This window comes from Stegostoma tigrinum, chromosome 20 (assembly GCF_030684315.1).
Source record: "Stegostoma tigrinum isolate sSteTig4 chromosome 20, sSteTig4.hap1, whole genome shotgun sequence".
Classification (NCBI taxonomy): Eukaryota; Metazoa; Chordata; class Chondrichthyes; order Orectolobiformes; family Stegostomatidae; genus Stegostoma; species Stegostoma tigrinum.
Window position 1 is genome coordinate 9,649,944 of NC_081373.1, and position 18,025 is coordinate 9,667,968.

At 42.6% G+C, this 18,025-nt stretch overlaps 1 protein-coding gene across 4 annotated transcripts in view; it reads left to right on the forward strand.

Moving 5' to 3' along the window:
• LOC125462028 (ectonucleoside triphosphate diphosphohydrolase 4-like) overlaps window positions 1–18,025 on the forward strand; it is an 84,674-nt gene that overhangs the window by 25,274 nt on the left and 41,375 nt on the right. For 3 of the 4 annotated variants that reach the window (XM_059652992.1, XM_059652991.1, XM_059652993.1), the window contains 3 exons: window positions 3,831–4,036; window positions 12,637–12,787; window positions 15,301–15,404. In XM_059652992.1, the coding sequence (XP_059508975.1) occupies window positions 3,831–4,036; window positions 12,637–12,787; window positions 15,301–15,404 (461 nt within the window). The remainder of the gene's footprint in view (window positions 1–3,830; window positions 4,037–12,636; window positions 12,788–15,300; window positions 15,405–18,025) is intronic. The other variant, XM_059652994.1, reaches the window with a different exon arrangement.

Here is an 18,025-nt window from a genome sequence, read left to right on the forward strand (position 1 = left end):
AGACCATTTGTAACCGGATTAAGAATCAAACCAAATGTAGTGGATAGAAATTTAAGACAAGATGTTTGATTATTTTTATTTGGTGTTCAGGCTCATAATGGTGAAAACTTCAAGTTGTAGTGTTAATGTCACTGGACTAGTAATCCAGTACCTGAGGGTCGTGTTGTGGGGTTAGGACTTCAAATCTAGCTATGGCAGTTAATAGAATTTGAATTCAATTAGTAGGTCTGGAATTGAAAGCTAGTCTCTAATCTGCCATTTTAAGACTGCCAATCTGCTCAGGATTGGCCTGTGTGTGACTTCAGACCTACAGCAATGCAGTTAACTTTGAACTGCCCTCTGTAATGACTGAGCAAGCCATTCAGTTCAAGAGCAATTTGAGATGGGCAACAAATGCTAAATTGCCAGTAATGTCCATGTGTCATGAAAGAATCGAAAGATAGAAGTTGTAACAAGTGTGAGAAAAATTGAGACTGAAGTTGGATGCCGTTAAGCTTGGATAAGGTTGAAGACTAAGAGGCAACTCAAGCTTCATGATTATAGAATAGAGCAAGAGTAGAGTCCGTGCAGTTGTAACATGTGAACCTCACTCTGTCTAAGCAACCCAATGTCCTGTACTGCTCGCAAAACAAAGCTTTTCTCTCTACTTAGCTGCATGTGACTACAATAAATCAAATTAAAAATTATCTTGAATTCAGGACGATGAACAAGGAATGCCTTGGCAGAGAAATCAACAAAGTATATTCGCAATTTAACATTTTGATCAAATTGAGAAACAAACATTACAGATTAACCTACCAGTTTCTGCATTTTTCAGGAGAGTTTGCTATGCTGCCAGGATAGTTTTATTTAATTTCAATTTACTGCTTCAACAATCTGAATCCGGAAGCCAAATGACCAGTTGAATTGATTATTGTTACGTTGCTTGCTAATGCACACTGTACTTGAGTACTTTGCTCCTTAAGTATTCTATGATGAGCTACGCACTTTGTAGTAAAGCTGTCCGTCAGTTCTCTTGTGATATAATTTAGCCAAATTGAAGGAAAATTTGCAGATAAGGTCAATCTCCATGCACTTAATGTGATTTACTTCAACACTGCACAACATCTTATGACCAAGTAGTATAGAATTTCTCATGCAGCAACAGGAAAGTGAAATTTTTTGCTTACAGAAACAAATTACATTGGGCATAAACAGTGTTACCAGTGAACACACACTCGATTTCTAATGATCTAGAGGGAGCAATCGGAAGCAATTCCCACTCATTTTGCAGTCTGTCGGCAGCAGATACTAATTGACATGGCGTTGAACCAACAACTTGGAAGAGCAAGATTGTCTTTGGTTGAAATTTAATACAGGTAATGCAGCAATTTAGTTCTTTGGTGGGGTCTGAGGGTGACTAGACACCTTTTGACACCACTTACTAATGTGAAAGCTGGCAATCTTTGGAGATTTAAACTTATGCTACAAGCAATATTCAATATCAATTTTCTTCTAGTTAATACAAGCCCTTCAGATGCTGTTATCATGATAGGAGCTTCAATAAGCACTCCTATTACTTAGTGCTTCATCAAAGTTTATGTGCCAAAATGCACAAATGCCCCAAGAGAAGCTGTACTTGTAGTGCCAGACGTTTTGCAAGTACTCTAAGCCTTTATTCATTAACCTGCCAATTTTCAATTTCTGCCTTCTGACGTACCCCCAGCAAATCCCTAATTTCACTTTGTATTTCCCGAAGATGTCAAATACAGGTGTTTACTGGCTACCAGGCCTCTGGCACCTTACATGACTGAGTGCCGTTTATATGTGAGCCTGTGTAGTCCACATTGCCAGATGCTTTACCACCAGCTACATTTCAGCCTGCCCTCAGTCGGCATTGTGCACTCTCTCATGGAATCCACTGAGCGAGTGGACCTGACCATTAGGCTGATATCGTGTTTCCTGCTGCTAACCAAAGCCTGGCCTAGTTGTGAACGAGCATCCAGTTCTGATTTGATCATTCCTATTACCACTCCAGTGAGTCCAGTGTTATCTAACTACTTTAAAGGCAGCTCACTTGACCTAAAGTTAGAGGTTGTCTATTGCTTTGTTGCACCAGAGATGGATCAGGACCCAATAATGTAGATTGGGGCTGGAGGGCTCCAAATTCAGTGTCCTAATGTAAACAACAAAGAAGCAGAGCTGCAGTACTTTAATGTTCCCTACCTTTTCCTTGAAGAATTGCTGTGACTTGTGACAGTTTGGCACCAGCTAGCTACTGCTGCTGTCAGCCTCCTGAGGATGACTACTGATACCTTTTATGTTTTTATAATGACTAAGCCTGTGCAACACATACCATGAAGACAGGATGACACAGACCGTAATGACGTCACAGACTTCCATTCCGTGCTTACTGATATTACAGTACATTTCATTTACACAGCTAGCTAACATAACTAAATAAAAACTGAGTGAACTGCAGATGCTGTAAATCAGGAACAAAAACAGAAATTGCTGGAAAAGCTCTGTTTGTCTGGCAGTATTTATGAAGAAAAATCAAAAGACCCATTTTGAGGAAGGGTCACTGGACCGAAAACGTTAACTCTGATTTTTCTTCACAGAGGCTATGAGACCTGCTAAGTTTTTCGAGCAACTTCTGATTTTGTAACTAACATAACTATTGCCCAGAGAGACTGATTAAGGCATGGCAAGTACCTTTTGTACTGGAATGTCTTGTTCTGATGTTTTAATATGATACAGGCCTATCTGGTCTAGAATCTGTTGTAAACAGCAAATGCCAGTAGCCACGCTTTGCTGATTATGTCTATCTAGCTTGTCATATTGCTTTATAAAGTCTCTTTTACACAGGAGATGGTCATTCAGTCCTCTGTGCCACTGCCAGCTCTTTCAAAGGGCTATTCACTAGTTGTACTCCCCTGCTGTTTCGACGCAGCCCTCCATAATGTTTCTGATACTTTTACCATGATTCCAGTCCATCCTACTAATGTCTCCCGACCCTGCTCTTTACTGTAGTGATTGCCCTCAAATGCCTCTTTTATTTTTAGTTAAATTAACCGGGTCATCTCATGAACTATTAGCCCTCACTTTTTCAGGTTTGCACAGTGTTAGCAGCTACTCATGTCCTTTCATGCTGGCGGAGAGCATTTAGAGTCTCAATTGCTCTTGTTCCATTAATTAATTCCATCTGTTCAGCAGCACAGAACCTGTGTTACGACAAAAAGATACATTTTGTTAAAACGTTTTGTCTTGCACTGATCAGGATGCTGTGCAAATATACCAAGTAAAAGGGAAAGTCAACATTTTAATATGGTTATACGTGTTAATGTAAATGTTTTTCCCTTGAATTGGCATTCTTGTGAAATATCCTGATTGGTGCAGATGAAAACTACCAATAAAATGTCTTCTATTTTTGAAATGCTTAATTTGAGTTATAATCTCATGCAAATTAACCCCATGTTTTTACAATTTGAACTTTTAGATTGTGGTGGGGTTGATGTGGGGCAAGTGGAGCAGAAGGCTGAGGGAGAAGGCTTTTACCTCAGTACCACCATCTCCATACTTGCTTTTGCATGACTAATAAATAATGATGGAACCACATGTATACGTCCAGATATCAGACTTTGCCATGAGAGTACATTGAACTAATAGTTTAATTGAACGTAAATTGGAGAAGTTAGGAATAAAAGCAACAAAAAAGTGCTGGAGAAACTGAGCCAGTCTGGCAGCATCTGTAGAGAGAGAAACAGAATTAACATTTCAAGTCCGACTTAAATATGTTCAGAACCCAGTTAGTTGTGTTTCTCCAAAGAAGAAATGCCTTTTTTTTACAGGTATCTGGCCAGAATTGAAGATATGGAAGCTACAGATACCAATGATGCAGACCTCAACTATGGAGTGGTAATAGACTGTGGAAGTAGTGGATCCAGGGTGTTTGTGTATTTTTGGCCACAGCACAATGGTAACCCTCACGACTTGCTCGACATCAGGCAGATGAAGGACAAAAACAGGAAGCCGGTGGTTAAGAAAATCAAACCAGGTAATCGCAGCGCATGTGTACCGCACAAAACCAGACGAAGCTGTGTGGGTGTCGAGGATCAAGCTTAGCTTGTATGCCGTGGCATTGGTTTCAAACGGAGGACTTCTCTGAGCAGCTAAGAGGTGGTTGAGATCCCTCCAGCATTTTCTGAGAACAGGAGTTTCCAACATCCCCCTCATCACATTCTGTGAGCCAGCTTGATTCAGTTTATGTACCCAGTGGGTCTGAGTTTAAGTCTTATGCCAGTGACTTGGACACATTGTCCCTACAGATGCTCCTAAGGATCACTTGTTTCTTAGAGATGGAAAAATAAATTGCAGTAAATTGGAAGAGACCAAGCTGTCATACTTAAATTGACATTCAGCAGAGAGCAGCAGTCTGTGAAGAACGTTGAATTAGAAACCAAAATATTGACATTTACTTAGTGCCGCTCACCTGTCTTTACCCCATGGTCTGGCATTTATTCTTGTTCACGTAATGATCCAATTCCTTTTTGAAAGCCATACTTGACACACTCTCAAGCCATGATATAGGACTGGGGTGGGCAAGATCAAAAGTCACACAACACTGGGTTATAGTCCAGTTTATTTGAAAACGCAAGCTTTCAGAGATCCTAACCATTCTCTGCATGAAAAAGTTCTTCCTCTTGTTGCCTTTGCCAAACCCCAGTGGGAATGGTTTCTCCCAGTCTACTCCATCCTGTCTCTTCAATATTTTGAATACCTTTAGAAAATGTCCTCTTAACTGAGGGGAATAGCCCTAGCTTATCATCGTAACTGAACATCGTCATCCCAGGAACCAGTCTCATGAACCTTCACTGCACTCGCATCTTTCCTAAAGTGTGGTGCTCAGAACTGGATGTACTATTCCAGTTGAGGCAGAACTAGTATTGTGTATCAGTTTATTATAACTCCTTTGTTTCTGTACCTTATGACTGTATTCTAAGACTTCAGAATACAATGTACCTTATTAACAGCTGTCTCAACTTATCCTGCCACCTTCAATGATCTGTGCATATACTCGTCCAGGTCTGACTGTTCGTATATCCACTTTAAAATTATCTCCTTTTATTTTGTATAGTTTGTTCATTTTCTTCCTGTAAAAATAAATCACGTCTTTTTCTGCATTAAACTTCATCTGTCACTTTTCCTTTCATTGTCCATTGTGTTATGACCTTTTGATGTTTAACACCAGCCTGTTCACAGTTCCCAATACTTTCGAGCTTAATGTCATCTGCAGACTTTGAAATTGTGTTCTGTAAGATGAAATCTAGCCCATTAAAATATACCAGGAAGGGTAGGGGCCCTGAAACCAAGCCTTGGGGAATTTCCAGCAGTCCAAAATATATCAGCTCACTGCTACTCTATCTTTCCTGTCACTTAGCTAATTTTGCATCCATGTGGCTGCTGTCCTTGACTTGTTTCATACCTTGAGTTATAATTTTGCTGACAAGTCTGTTGTGCAGTATTCTTATCAGATGTCATTTTGAAGTCCACGTACACCACATCAACGCTATTATTTTCATCAATATGCTTCCTCTTCAAACAAAACCTCCAAGTTAGCTAACCGTGAATCACCCTCTTTTAACAAATCCATGCTGTTGTAAACTAACTAACCTACTATTGTGCAAATTATTATTAATTTTATCCAAAATTATATTTTCTGCAGGGTTTCTCACCACCAAAATTAAACCGACTGGCCTGTAAATTCTAAGCTTATCTTTACACTTTATTTTGAAGAAGAGTGTGTCTTTGTGTTTCACCAGTCCTCAGCCAATACCCTATGTCACCTTTATACAGACTTAGTACAATTGTAGCTTAGATAACAATGTGTGGAGCTGGATGGACACAGCAGGCCAAGCAGCATCTCGGGAGCACAAAAGCTGGCGCTTCGGGCCTCGACCCTTCATCAGAAAAGGGGGATGGGGAGAGAATTTTGAAATAAATAGGGAGAAAGGGGGAGGTGGACTGAAGATGGATAGAGGAGAAGATAGATGGAGAGGAGAGTATGAGTGGGGAGGTAGGGAGGGGATAGGTCACTCCGGGGAGGTCGGACATGTCAAGGGGGTGGGATGAGGTTAGTAGGTAGGAAATGGAGGTGCGGCTTGAGGTGGGAGGAGGGGATAGGTGAGAGGAAGAACGGGTTAGGCAGGCTGGGACGAGCTGGGCTGGTTTTGGGATGCAATGGGGGGAGAGGAGATTTTGAAGCTTGTGAAGTCCACATTGATACCATTGGGCTGCAGGGTTTCTAAGCGGATTATGAGTTGCTGTTCCTGCAACCTACAGGTTGCATTATTATGGCACTGCAGGAGGCCCAGGATGGACATGTCGTCTAAGGAATGGGAGGGGGAGTTGAAATGGTTCGCGACTGGGAGGTGCAGTTGTCTACTGCGAACGAGGGGAAGTGTTCTGCAAAGCAGTCCCCAAACCTCCGCTTGGTTTTCCCAATGTAGAGGAAGCCACAACGTGTACAGCAGATCACTCCCATCCCAGGCCCCAAGATGACTTTCCACATCAAGCAGATATTCACCTGCACATCTGCCAATGTGGTATACTGCATCCGCTGTACACGGTGTGGCTCTCTCTACGTTGGGGAAACCGAGTGGAGGCTTGGGGACCGCTTTGCAGAACACCTACGCATGGTTCGCAGTAAACAACTGCACCTCCAAGTTGCCAAACATTTTAAATCCCCCTCCCATTCTTTAGACGACATGTCCATCCTGAGCCTCCTGCAGTGCCACAATGATGCCACCCAAAGGTTGCAGGAACAGCAACTCATATTCCGCTTGGGAACCCTGCAGCCCAATGGTATCAATGTGGACTTCACCAGCTTCAAAATCTCCCCTCCCCCCACTGCATCCCAAAACCAGCCGAGCTCGTTTCCCCCCCCCCCCCCCCCGCCTAACCTGTTCTTCCTCTCACCTATCCCTTCCTCCCACCTCAAGCCGCACCTCCATTTCCTACCTACTAACCTCATCCCACCTCCTTGACCTGTCCGTCCTCCCCGGACTGACCTATCCCCTCCCTACCTCCCCACTCATACTCTCCTCTCCACCTATCTTCTCCTCTATCCTTCTTCGGTCCGCCTTCCCCTCTTTCCCTATTTATTCCGGAATCCTCTCCCCACCCCCCTTTTCTGATGAAGGGTCCAGGCCCGAAACGTCAGCTTTTGTGCCCCTGAGATGCTGCTTGGCCTGCTGTGTTCATCCAGCTCCACACTTTGTCATCTTGGAGTATCTAACAGCTTGTCGTTGTCAAAAAAAGGTGTAAAGTTGTTTGATGTGAAGTGATAATAAAATGTGAGGCTGGATGAACACAGCAGGCCAAGCAGCATCTCAGGAGCACAAAAGCTGACGTTTCGGGCCTAGACCCTTCATCAGAGAGGGGGATGGGGGGAGGGAACTGGAATAAATAGGGAGAGAGGGGGAGGCGGACCGAAGATGGAGAGAAAAGAAGATAGGTGGGGAGGAGAGTATGAGTGGGTGATGTTAAGTGAGCTGTGAATGCAGCAGTTGTTAGGTGGTGGATCATGTGTGACCTCAGTTGAAAGATCAATTTTGGTTGCAACTAAGAATCACATAGCCCAGCAGGCAGCCAGTCAGCTTGTTCTGCCCAGGTCGGCAACATAGGAGTTGGTGTAGGTCGCACTGCACCTCAATTCTGCTCTTGTCATTCAGCTAGATTACAGTTGACCTTTCTCACAACTTCATTATGCAGCCTTGCCTTCATGTCCTTTGACAGAGTTACTGGACAAAAATCCACTCTTTTCCAGTTTTTGAAAGTGCCATTGGTCATTTAGCATCTGCAGCCTCATGCTTGAATGTAGTTTTTGAGATGTCTACAACCCAAATGTGCAATGAAATGTGTGGGAGCAGGTCTGTTTGAATTGCCTTAACATTCCGAGGTAGCATGTCCTGTTGAACTTGCTGCAATACTGCACTGGATGAAATGATAAAGTTAGAACATTCATGTGGCCTTGAAACCATAATGCGTAAAGGTGATTAGACAGGAACCATGCAGACTCCTTGAGAACAGCTGATGCTTACAGGTGATCAGTTTTAAACTTAGGTTACTCTGTTAAGATCTCTTTTGGTGTGACTATAATGTCCCTATCTCTGAACCATGAGGCCCAGGTTCAAGTACTGCCGGCTTCCGAAGTGTGTTCGGGGAAATGATAAAATATTCAGTTTGTGATTTGCATGTCATTTGTGGGTGGCATTCTCACCTTTTGCTTCAATAGTTTGTGCATTCAATTCCAGCAACCTCAGCACATAGTGAGGCTGGCAGTCCTGAGCTATGCTGTATGAGATGCCAATTTTCCATTAACGTTTAATTCCTCTGGCTCAGTTGAACCTTAGAGGGGAAAGTGCAGTTTAAAGTCAAGAAAGTCCACTTAGTATGCTCACCACCAACTTTCCCTCAGACGTCACCCCCAGTAAATGGAGAGAGAAAACTGGTTGCTCGTTTCATGACAAGTTATTAGAATGCAGCTGGTCTGTCTACATTTCACAGTCTGAATAATGCATCATGTGAAGCATTTGAGACTGTGCCTGGGAAGTGTATTGAGGCACTGTGTGAATGAGAGTCAATTTTTCATTAAGCCCAGATACTGAAATTGATCGGAGATAATGGGAACTGCAGAAATTGATCAGCACAGTTTTATTTTGTGGACCTTTGCTGCCACCCTGTGGTTGTGCAGCTGAAGTACATCAATAAATATTGCAGGACTTGTTGACAGTACAGACTTAGAGATAGCAGGAACTGCAGATGCTGGAGAATCTGAGCTAACAAGGTGCCGAGCTGGATGAACGCAGCAGGCCAAGCAGCATCAGAGGAGCAGAAGGCTGACATTTCGGGCCTAAACCCTTTTTCTGAAGAAGGGCCTAGGCCCGAAACATCAGCCTTCCTGCTCCTCTGATGCCGCTTAGCCTGCTGTGTTCATTCAGCTCGGCATCTCGTTATCTGCAGTACGGCCTTGTCTGATTCCAACATGGTCGTGATTAACCTAGCCTCCTGCTCTTCATTCCAAGTCTGATGGAGCTATTAATAAATTAATTACTCAGGCTAGGCTTTGCTGTCAAAATTCAAGTCAGATTTGCTAGTTATTCTTCACCCATGAGATCAAACCAGCAGCATGCCACTCACTGCCCAGTGGGGGCCCTGGTTGTTATTTGCAGGGATTCAGCTCACTTTTCAAAACATTTCAGAGTTCAGCACAATACTGTGAACAGGATAAGACAGGTCCCATCTACAGAAAGACAACTCTACCCTACTGAGAATAGAACAATGAGGCACTAAAGGTGTTGGGCATGGAAGAGGCAGAAGAGAAAGAAGTTGATGAGATTGAAGAGTTTCTCAGAGCAGCTACTGAGACCCTTTTTTATCCTTTGATGTGATGTTGGCATCACTGATAGGACCAGCATTTTTTGCCCATTCCTAATTGCCCTTGAACTGAATCACCCATTTCAGAAGGCAGTTCAGAATTGACCATGTTGCTGCGCATCCGGGGTCTTGTGTAGGCCGGGTATATTAGGGCAGATTTCCTTCCCTCTAACTAAGCGGGCTTTTTAAAATAATCACAGACCCTTGATCATCATTAGGCTAGTTTTTAACTCCAGATTTATTAACTGAATTTATGCTGAGACTTGAGCCCATGTTCCCAGACCTGGGCCTCTGGATTATAAATCCAGTGATATTCCCAGTAGACCAGAAACAATTCCTAGTTATGTACCAACCTTCCTTTCTCAAACCACTGCTGTAGTTGACAGTAAGTATCTTGGAACAGATTTGAAAGACTATATAGTTTCTTATTGGACCATGTGCCATCTTTCTCCATGTTTCCAGCTTGGATATCATTTGGATGAAATCTTTAAATGTGGTCCTGTCTCCCCACTCAGGGTGCCATAAAAAATCCTACAGGCGTTTTTTTCTTTGAGATTTTCTCTCTGATGTTGTGCCCAATATTTACCCCTCCATCAATTTCTCTCAAATGGATGGTCTGGTCATTATCACCTTGTTGTTTGTGGGAATTTACTCTGTGCAAATTGGTTGCTGCATTTCCCACATTCGAGCGCTGACTATACTATATAAACGCAATCCACTGTAAAGGTGTTTGAAACATTGTCAGTTTGTAAAGCTTTATATACAAATCCGAGTCTATCTTTTATTTAGGACATGGCCAAGCACTTTACACATTACATTTCAACACAATGGTATTATGTGCATTGATGCAATGTGAAGAATCTTGATCGTCAGTTTACACTCCATAACGTTCCACAAGCAGCAGGGAGAGATAGGACCAAAAGAATCTATCCTTTATAACATTAGTTGAGTTGATCGGGAGAACACATGGCATCCTTAAACAATGCCATGGCCTTCCAACTTGCTGTTTAACACCTCTGCAAAAGGCCAGCACCCATCACCGGAGCAGCACTCTGTTAGTACTGCATTGGCGTCTCGGTCTGGATGAGCTGATGTGCTCATGTCTCTGCTGTGGAACTGTACATGTGATCTTTAAGACTCTTCAGCTATCACTAAGCCAGTGTCGGCTTATTTTCTGAAACGCAGCCCAGTGCATATTTTTTTGTTTTAGTTATAATTTAATGGCGTGTTAAATAAGCTGAGCTGAGTTTTCTTCAAGATGAATTAGCAGTGTCGGGGCATCCTGTCTATAACGCATTATATGTGCAGTGTTCTAAAGAAGTCATTAGAATTGACACATTAACTCTGTTTTCTTTCTATAAATGCTGCTTGAGTACCCTGAACACTCGCTGTTTTATATTTTGGATCCTCCACATGTGCAGTGTTTTTCTTTTATATAGGTATTCTGTGTATTCTCGAGCATGATGTAACTTTACTGCCCTCTTGTGGTTATATTAATGAGCCCAGACTGTGAAAGAAGTCCACAATCCTATGTTTATATATAATCTGACGTTCGACCTTCAGAAAGAAGGTTCTCAACCCGAAACGTCAGTCTTCCTGCTCCTAAGATACTGCTTGACCTGCTGTGTTCATCCAGCTCTACACCTTGTTATCTCAGATTCTCCAGCAGCTGCAGTTCCTACTATCTTTTTACATATAATCTTCCTTGTTCATTATATCAATGCAATCTAACTGAGGCTGTTATAAACAGTAGCTATAATCTCTGTAGGAGGCTTTTTTTATATAAGTTTTGAAAAACAACAATGTGTGTACTACTTATATGGACACAGATTGGGAAGTGTTGATGTTGAAAGATGTCCATGTTCACAAGTCATTGAAAGCTAACATGAAGGTACATCAGGAGTTTTTTTTTATATTCATTCAAGGTTTTGGGTATGGAAGAGACTGAAGAGAAAGGAGTTGATGAGATTGAAGAGTTTCTCAGAGCAGCTACTGAGACTCCTTTTTTTATCCTTTGATGTGATGTTGGCATCACTGACAGGAACAGCATTTTTTGCCAATTCCTAATTGCCCTTGAACAGAATCACCCATTTCAGAAGGCAGTTCAGAATTGACCATGTTGTTGCTGGCCAAGGCAACATGCTTTGCGCATCCTTAATTTCCCAGATACTGAGCTGCCTGGTTGAACTGTTGCAGTGTAGGGATATGACAATGTTGTTTTGAAAGGATTCCAGGATTTTAATCCTGGAATAGTGAGATCTTTCCAAGTCAAGATGGTGTGTGACTTGAGAATTTGTAGGCGGTTGTTCCTGTCTGTGTACATGCTGCGTTTATCATTGGCTTGGTAGAGGTTGCAAGTATGGAAGACCCTGTCTGTGGAGCTATGGCAATTTGTTGTAGGGCATCTCCTAGATGGTACACACTGCTGCCAGGTTGTGTTGGTGGCAATGGGAGTGAACAGTGGATGGGGATTGCCAAATATGCAGACTGTCTTGTCTTGGGTGGTGTCAAGCTTCTTGGGTATGGTTGAAGCTTTGATCTCCAGGTGAATGGAGAGGCGAACGCTGTGTTGCCCATTATTGCAAGAGAATTTGAGTGCAGACCTAAAGAAGTCTTGATTCAGTTATGTAGAATGCACTTGGAATCTTGTGGACAGCTTTGTTCTAAGGAAGGATGTACTCACCATGGATATCACGCAACAAAGGATCGCCAGGTTAATCCATGAAATGGTTGCACTGTACTATGAGTGGGGATAGATTAGACTACATCTGTATTCTCTGAAGTTTAGAAAAATTAGAATTGACTTCAGTGTGAATTTTAAAAATCTTACGGAGTTCAAAAGCATAGGTGCAAGAAGGATGTTTTCTTCCCGGCTCAAGGTATTTAGAAGCAGAGGACACAGTCAAAGGATAACGGAGACATTATTTAGGACCAAGAGGAATTTTGTCACTCAGACTGTAGTGAAACATTGGTAACATTTCCTCCCACAGAGGGTGTTGGAAGCTCAGTTATGTGTACAGTAAGTTCAATATAGGCACTAAATAGTAAAAAGCCTTAAGGGTCTTGATAAAGTACAGGAAACCTGCGTTGAGGTTGAAGATCAGCTATGACCTAGAAGGCAGGGCAGTGCCAAGGGCCTGAACAGTTACCATCACCTATAAAAAATGTCATTCCAAATCCCAGTGTAGATTTTGAGCCTGTCTTGCACCACTCTTCCAGGTATCTCGACACTGGCCTCCTCCCCAGCGAAAGCCACCGATTATCTCCGTCCTCTTCTACAGTTTGCTGCTGGATATGTTCCTGCTGCCAAACACAAAGAGACACCATTGTATATCCTGTGTACTGCTGGCATGAGGCTGCTACCAGAAAGGTACTATAATTGCAGTTCATAGTATTCCGCAGGCACTTCTCAGTAAAGCACATGTTTGAAAATACCTTTGTTGATCATATTTATATATAAAGGAAAAAGAGAAGTTCGCATTTTTTTATCATGCTGGTGGTGAAGCTTCTCTTCAATATGCCACCCAAGTACAGCACAGCTGTCAAGGGTCTGCAAGATGTTTAGTGTCATTATCGTGAATGCACAGTACTTTGGTATTATTCTCTGTTTGAAATCAGTAACTGCGATTATTCACCTCCCAATTTCTTTTTCTTATATTTATTCTTTCAGGGATGTGGGTGTCACTGGAAAAACCAGTGATTGTTGCCCGCCCCTAATTGCTCTTGAAGTAAGTGGCTGGTTAGGTCAGCTCAGAGGGCACCCTGTCACCCACATTGCTATGAGTCTGCAGTAACATGTAGGTTTGCATAATCTGGACAGAAACTTTCCTTCCCTAGAGGAGATTAATGGACAAGATGGGTTTTTATAACAATGAATGCTAGTCATAGTCATTGTAATTGAGACTAGCTTTGTATTTAGATTTATGAAATTTGTAATTCTATCATCTGTTGTGGTGGAATTCGAGCCCATATTCCTAGAACACTGCCTGGGAGTTCTGGGTTACTCATCCAGGGACATTGCTGCTGTAACATCTTCTCCTCCCTGAATCACAGTCCACTGCTGCCACCCTTAACTGAGGTCAGCTGACTGTACGATTTTGCCCAGGCTTGTGACTGAACCTGGGAACTCCCTGGTAATTGCAGAACACAAGGGAATGAGGTTTCCAACTGTGTCACCAGGTCTGGTCACAATTCAACCTTTTTTTTAAAAAAAGCAAAGAAATGCAGGGGTTTGTAGATTTTAATTTTGGCAAAATTCCCATTTACTGTAATACTAAACATCTCTACCAGGGTTTTTTTTGGATGTTTTGTTTGAATGTTGATTTTAGTTGCCGACTCAAATATACTTTAAGTTGGATCCCTGTTGAACTGTGGTAAATTTGACTCTGCAGAGTGGCCTAACTGCACGCTGATCTGTGGGCCACTTTGCAGATATCTGTCCTTTGAGACCACATTAGGTGTTGACAAAGAGTTTGCTTTGCTTGAAATATTCTTTCTTGTGTCCTCCCACTAAACCTGCACTTCAACTTTATATAAAAAAAAGCCTTTCCTCTGCTGAGCTGTCCTGTTAGATATTTATGTTTAGTTCAATGTTTTTTTTTGGTAGCAGCTGTCTTTCAATCTTCAGATGCAGAACTGAATGTAGCATGTATTTAACATCATAATGCAGGCTCTCAAAACCCCTCACTGGGCGCTTCACAAAACAAATGCCAATTTGTCCTTTCTTGTTGGAGATCTGCCATAAGCGAAGGGAGACTCTCTATTTTACAGTGTCATCTGGAGCCATCAGTAACTGCGATTATTTACCTCCCAATTTCTTTTTCTTATATTTATTCTTTCAGGGATGTGGGTGTCACTGGAAAAACCAGTGATTGTTGCCCGTCCCTAATTGCTCTTGAAGTAAGTGGCTGGTTAGGTCAGCTCAGAGGGCACCCTGTCACCCACATTGCTATGAGTCTGCACCTAAACAGAGTGGGGGGCTCTCCGTGGCACCGGCAATTCACAGGGTCACCCTTATTATATGGCCAGTTCATGGGGGTGCCCTCATTGACAGCTGTGCCAATGAGGCTGGAATGTCCAGTGGAAGAGGGCTTTAACAAGGTGGAATGCAAGTTGATCCAATCCTTCACCCCAATTACCAGTTGTTAAAACCTGTGAAATCCCAATCTTAGCTAGGTCCCCCAGTCTGGTGACACAGCTGCCTTTCAGTAATAAAATGTGAGGCTGGATGAACACAGCAGGCCCAGCAGCATCTCAGGAGCACAAAAGCTGACGTTTCGGGCCTGGACCCTTCATCTCACATGTTATTATCTTGGATTCTCCAGCATCTGCAGTTCCCATTATCATTGCCTTTCAGTAATGTTGTGTCTAATTTTCTTATCCAAAGATAGGTTTATTCATAAAAATTTGGAATGGTGCGTTCCAAAAATTGAACATTGTGGAAAGTGCAATGAAGTTTAACTTTTCTCTGTAGAGCACTCTTCACTCTGAGATGCCTCTATACAGTCACACATGGTGTGATGTACACTTTCAGTCTCAGGTACACCACCCAGGGATTTCTACATATTTTGCAGCACCTCAGTGCACTTGGTCTGGAAGACCTTAGACTGGCCTTTCCATGTTTCGGTGGAGTTTTGCAGTTTTGAGGATGCCTGTTGATATGATAGCAGGTGTTACAGGGAGATAATGCCCCCTCAGTTAAAGATCCTATCTAGATCTGAGCTGCTGATGTTCTAGTGGGAATACACCAGAAGGACTGGGGCTGTATTTTCAGGATTAATTAGTTTATTAATATTTGACTAATAATTAATTACTAATTCATAATTAGGCGATATGTTGAGGTGGGAAGTCTGACCTGAATTCAACTGTTTTTAACCTCTCCAGCCAACAGAATGCTATTCTTGAGGACCTCTACACTGATGTGCCGGTCGAATTTGACTTCCTGTTTTCTGAGTCCCATGCGGAGGTGATTTCTGGTAAACAAGAAGGTGTGTTGTATAGTGTATCGAATCAGCATTACAGCTCAGAATTGGCCCCTTGCCAATTTTATATGTATTTTTTGTAGATATTTTTAATCAACCTGTTCAGACACGTTACACCGCGCGTCCGGACCAGGTGGGATTTGAACTCGAATCTTCTGGCCGGAAACATTGACAATGCCACCGTGGCACAAGAACCTTTCAGTAACGATTTACATTCTCCAACCAGCCAACACCTAAGCAGAGTGTGGAGGCTCTCCACGGCACCGGCAATTCACAGGGTCACCCTTTCTGGATGGTCAGCTCATTGGGGTGCCCTCATTCGGCAAAAAGAAAATTACCCAGCAGTGATCAGCCCAGTTTAAGCCCCCTGTCTCAAATCCTTGGGCACTGCTAACCCACTCCTGACATCTCAGTTAGTGGGTTTCTCTGCAGAGTAAGCTTGTTCACTCCAAATCCGTGCAGCTTCTTCTGTGTCAGGAAACATTAAAACGCAACAGGTCTCCAGCTACATCAGATACCAGAACAATAAAAATAATTATTTCCAGTGTCCACAGCCAGAAAGGTAATGTCAGAAATCTGAAACAATACAAGCAAATTCTGGAAATGAGTTGGTGTCAGTAGGGAGAAGGTCTGAATATGTTGTCAATTTCATTCCTCTCTCTGGATATCTGTGTATGTTTTTGCGTTGGTAATTGAATTGCATAAAGAATGATGAAAGTCAGAAATTGATACAAAGTACTGAGGCTGTGTGTTTTTCTGCGTTTGTTGTCACTGCAATTTCCCGCACTTTCAGTTGAAGTGTGGCAGTATCAAAGAATAAAAGCAAATGTTTTAAATCGATTAATATCCCCCGAGATAATTATCCCGCTTCCAGTACTTGCCTGCCCCTTTTCCGACACTTTACTGCCCTGCTGTCTTTCACTGTCCCCAGAAGAGTGAGGCAGTGGAGGGAGTTGGTTGGGAGTAGAGAGAGAGGGTGGTAGCGAGTGGGTTGAAAAGGTGGAGGATGGGGTTGAGTGGTGGAGTCTGGACATCAAGTAGAGCAGTGAGCAGAGGGAAAGTGGTAAGAATTCATTGGGTGTCAGAGACACCGTCCATGAACATGCGGGTAGAGTCGGCACTGACATCCAGATCCAAGCTCAGATCATTGACATCAGCCAGTACTTGTAGGAAACACTCTGTTAATTGGAAACCCTTCGATCTGAGACTGGTTAGGCTAGCATGTTGACACTTAGGAATTAAAATTACAGATGAGCTATGTTGTAATTGAGTGGTAGAACGGGCTAAAGGTGCTGTATGACCTACTCCAGTTCTTAGGAAATTGACTTGAATAATAGTACCTAAATTGGGACTACTTAATAAAGTGTGCTTAATCCTCAGTCCTTGACTTGACTGAATTTATTGCGTTTCCCACAAAGAGTTGCTATGATGCTTGTATTTCTCATTAGACGCAAATGCAGATCAGGACAAATTGCACAGATTCTGCAAATGAATCATGAAAGCTGAACAATTGCAAATATTTTGCGTGGCACAGTCGCAAAGGTCAAACGTAGCCAGGCGTGAAATTGGCGTTTCACTCGTGTTTTGTATTTAACTTATCAAATTAGGTCTGATGCTTAAATTCAGTTGCAAGGCTCTCTGACAAAGTCTTGAATAAGTTTTGTAATTTAAAATGCAAATGTGTATGTTCGTTATGATCTTGGAGTGCAAAGCCACGACATGTCGAGGAAGGGGGGTTGTGTGTCCATGTCCGTCTGTGTCCCCCAGATCGATAGAAGAGACCATTAACGCTTAATCTGTCTGGGGAATATGCAGTGTTAGCCTGCAGCAAACCTGGAATTTTTTGCTGTGTTTTATTAAAAACTACAAATGCCCTACTAAAGGTGCAGACGTATGATAGATAAGCTGCACAGCATAGTGTCAAATCAGAGCAGATGAGCCGTAACCAAGATCCTGAATTCAATACAGTTTGTAACCCTATCGGATCCACTACGAGCTGCTCATCCCTCATGCCCTTGACTGGTTTCCCATTGATTGCTCATGAAAGTGTGAATGTGAATATGTGTTGATTGTGTTCATTCTTGATCTTTGTGACTGCAGCAGCTCTCACCTCTGAGGCAGAACGTTGTGGGTTTCCATATACCCCTGCTATTCAATCTGGGCCCCTGGATTATTAGTGCAGTGAGATTGCCACTATGCTGTCACATACATCCCAAAATTATTTTTTCTTTAGCTGAGCGGTCTTTAGATATCCATTACGTCCAGCTTCCTTCCTACTTAGGAAATAATCATTTGTACCAAATACTGCAGGATGACAGGAGCCTATAGGTTTGTGCCTATGAGATTAAGGAATGAACAGAGATAGGGAGAGGTGAGGCTGGAAGACCCTGAATGCTTTGCAAAATTTATTTATTGCAGACACCAGTATCGTCTGCCTTTGTTTCCTTGTGTAGTTGTAAGAGGCCTTGAGCTTTGTTGCAGCTGAGTATTGACACTACAGTGCACTTGTTAAAAAGAAATTTGAATCAGTGACTTTTGTATAACATTGGCAGTCAGCAAATAATCGCGTAGTTTTGGTGAACTGAGAATCGTAGTCCATTGCTACATCAGTCCTGTGTACTGTGCTC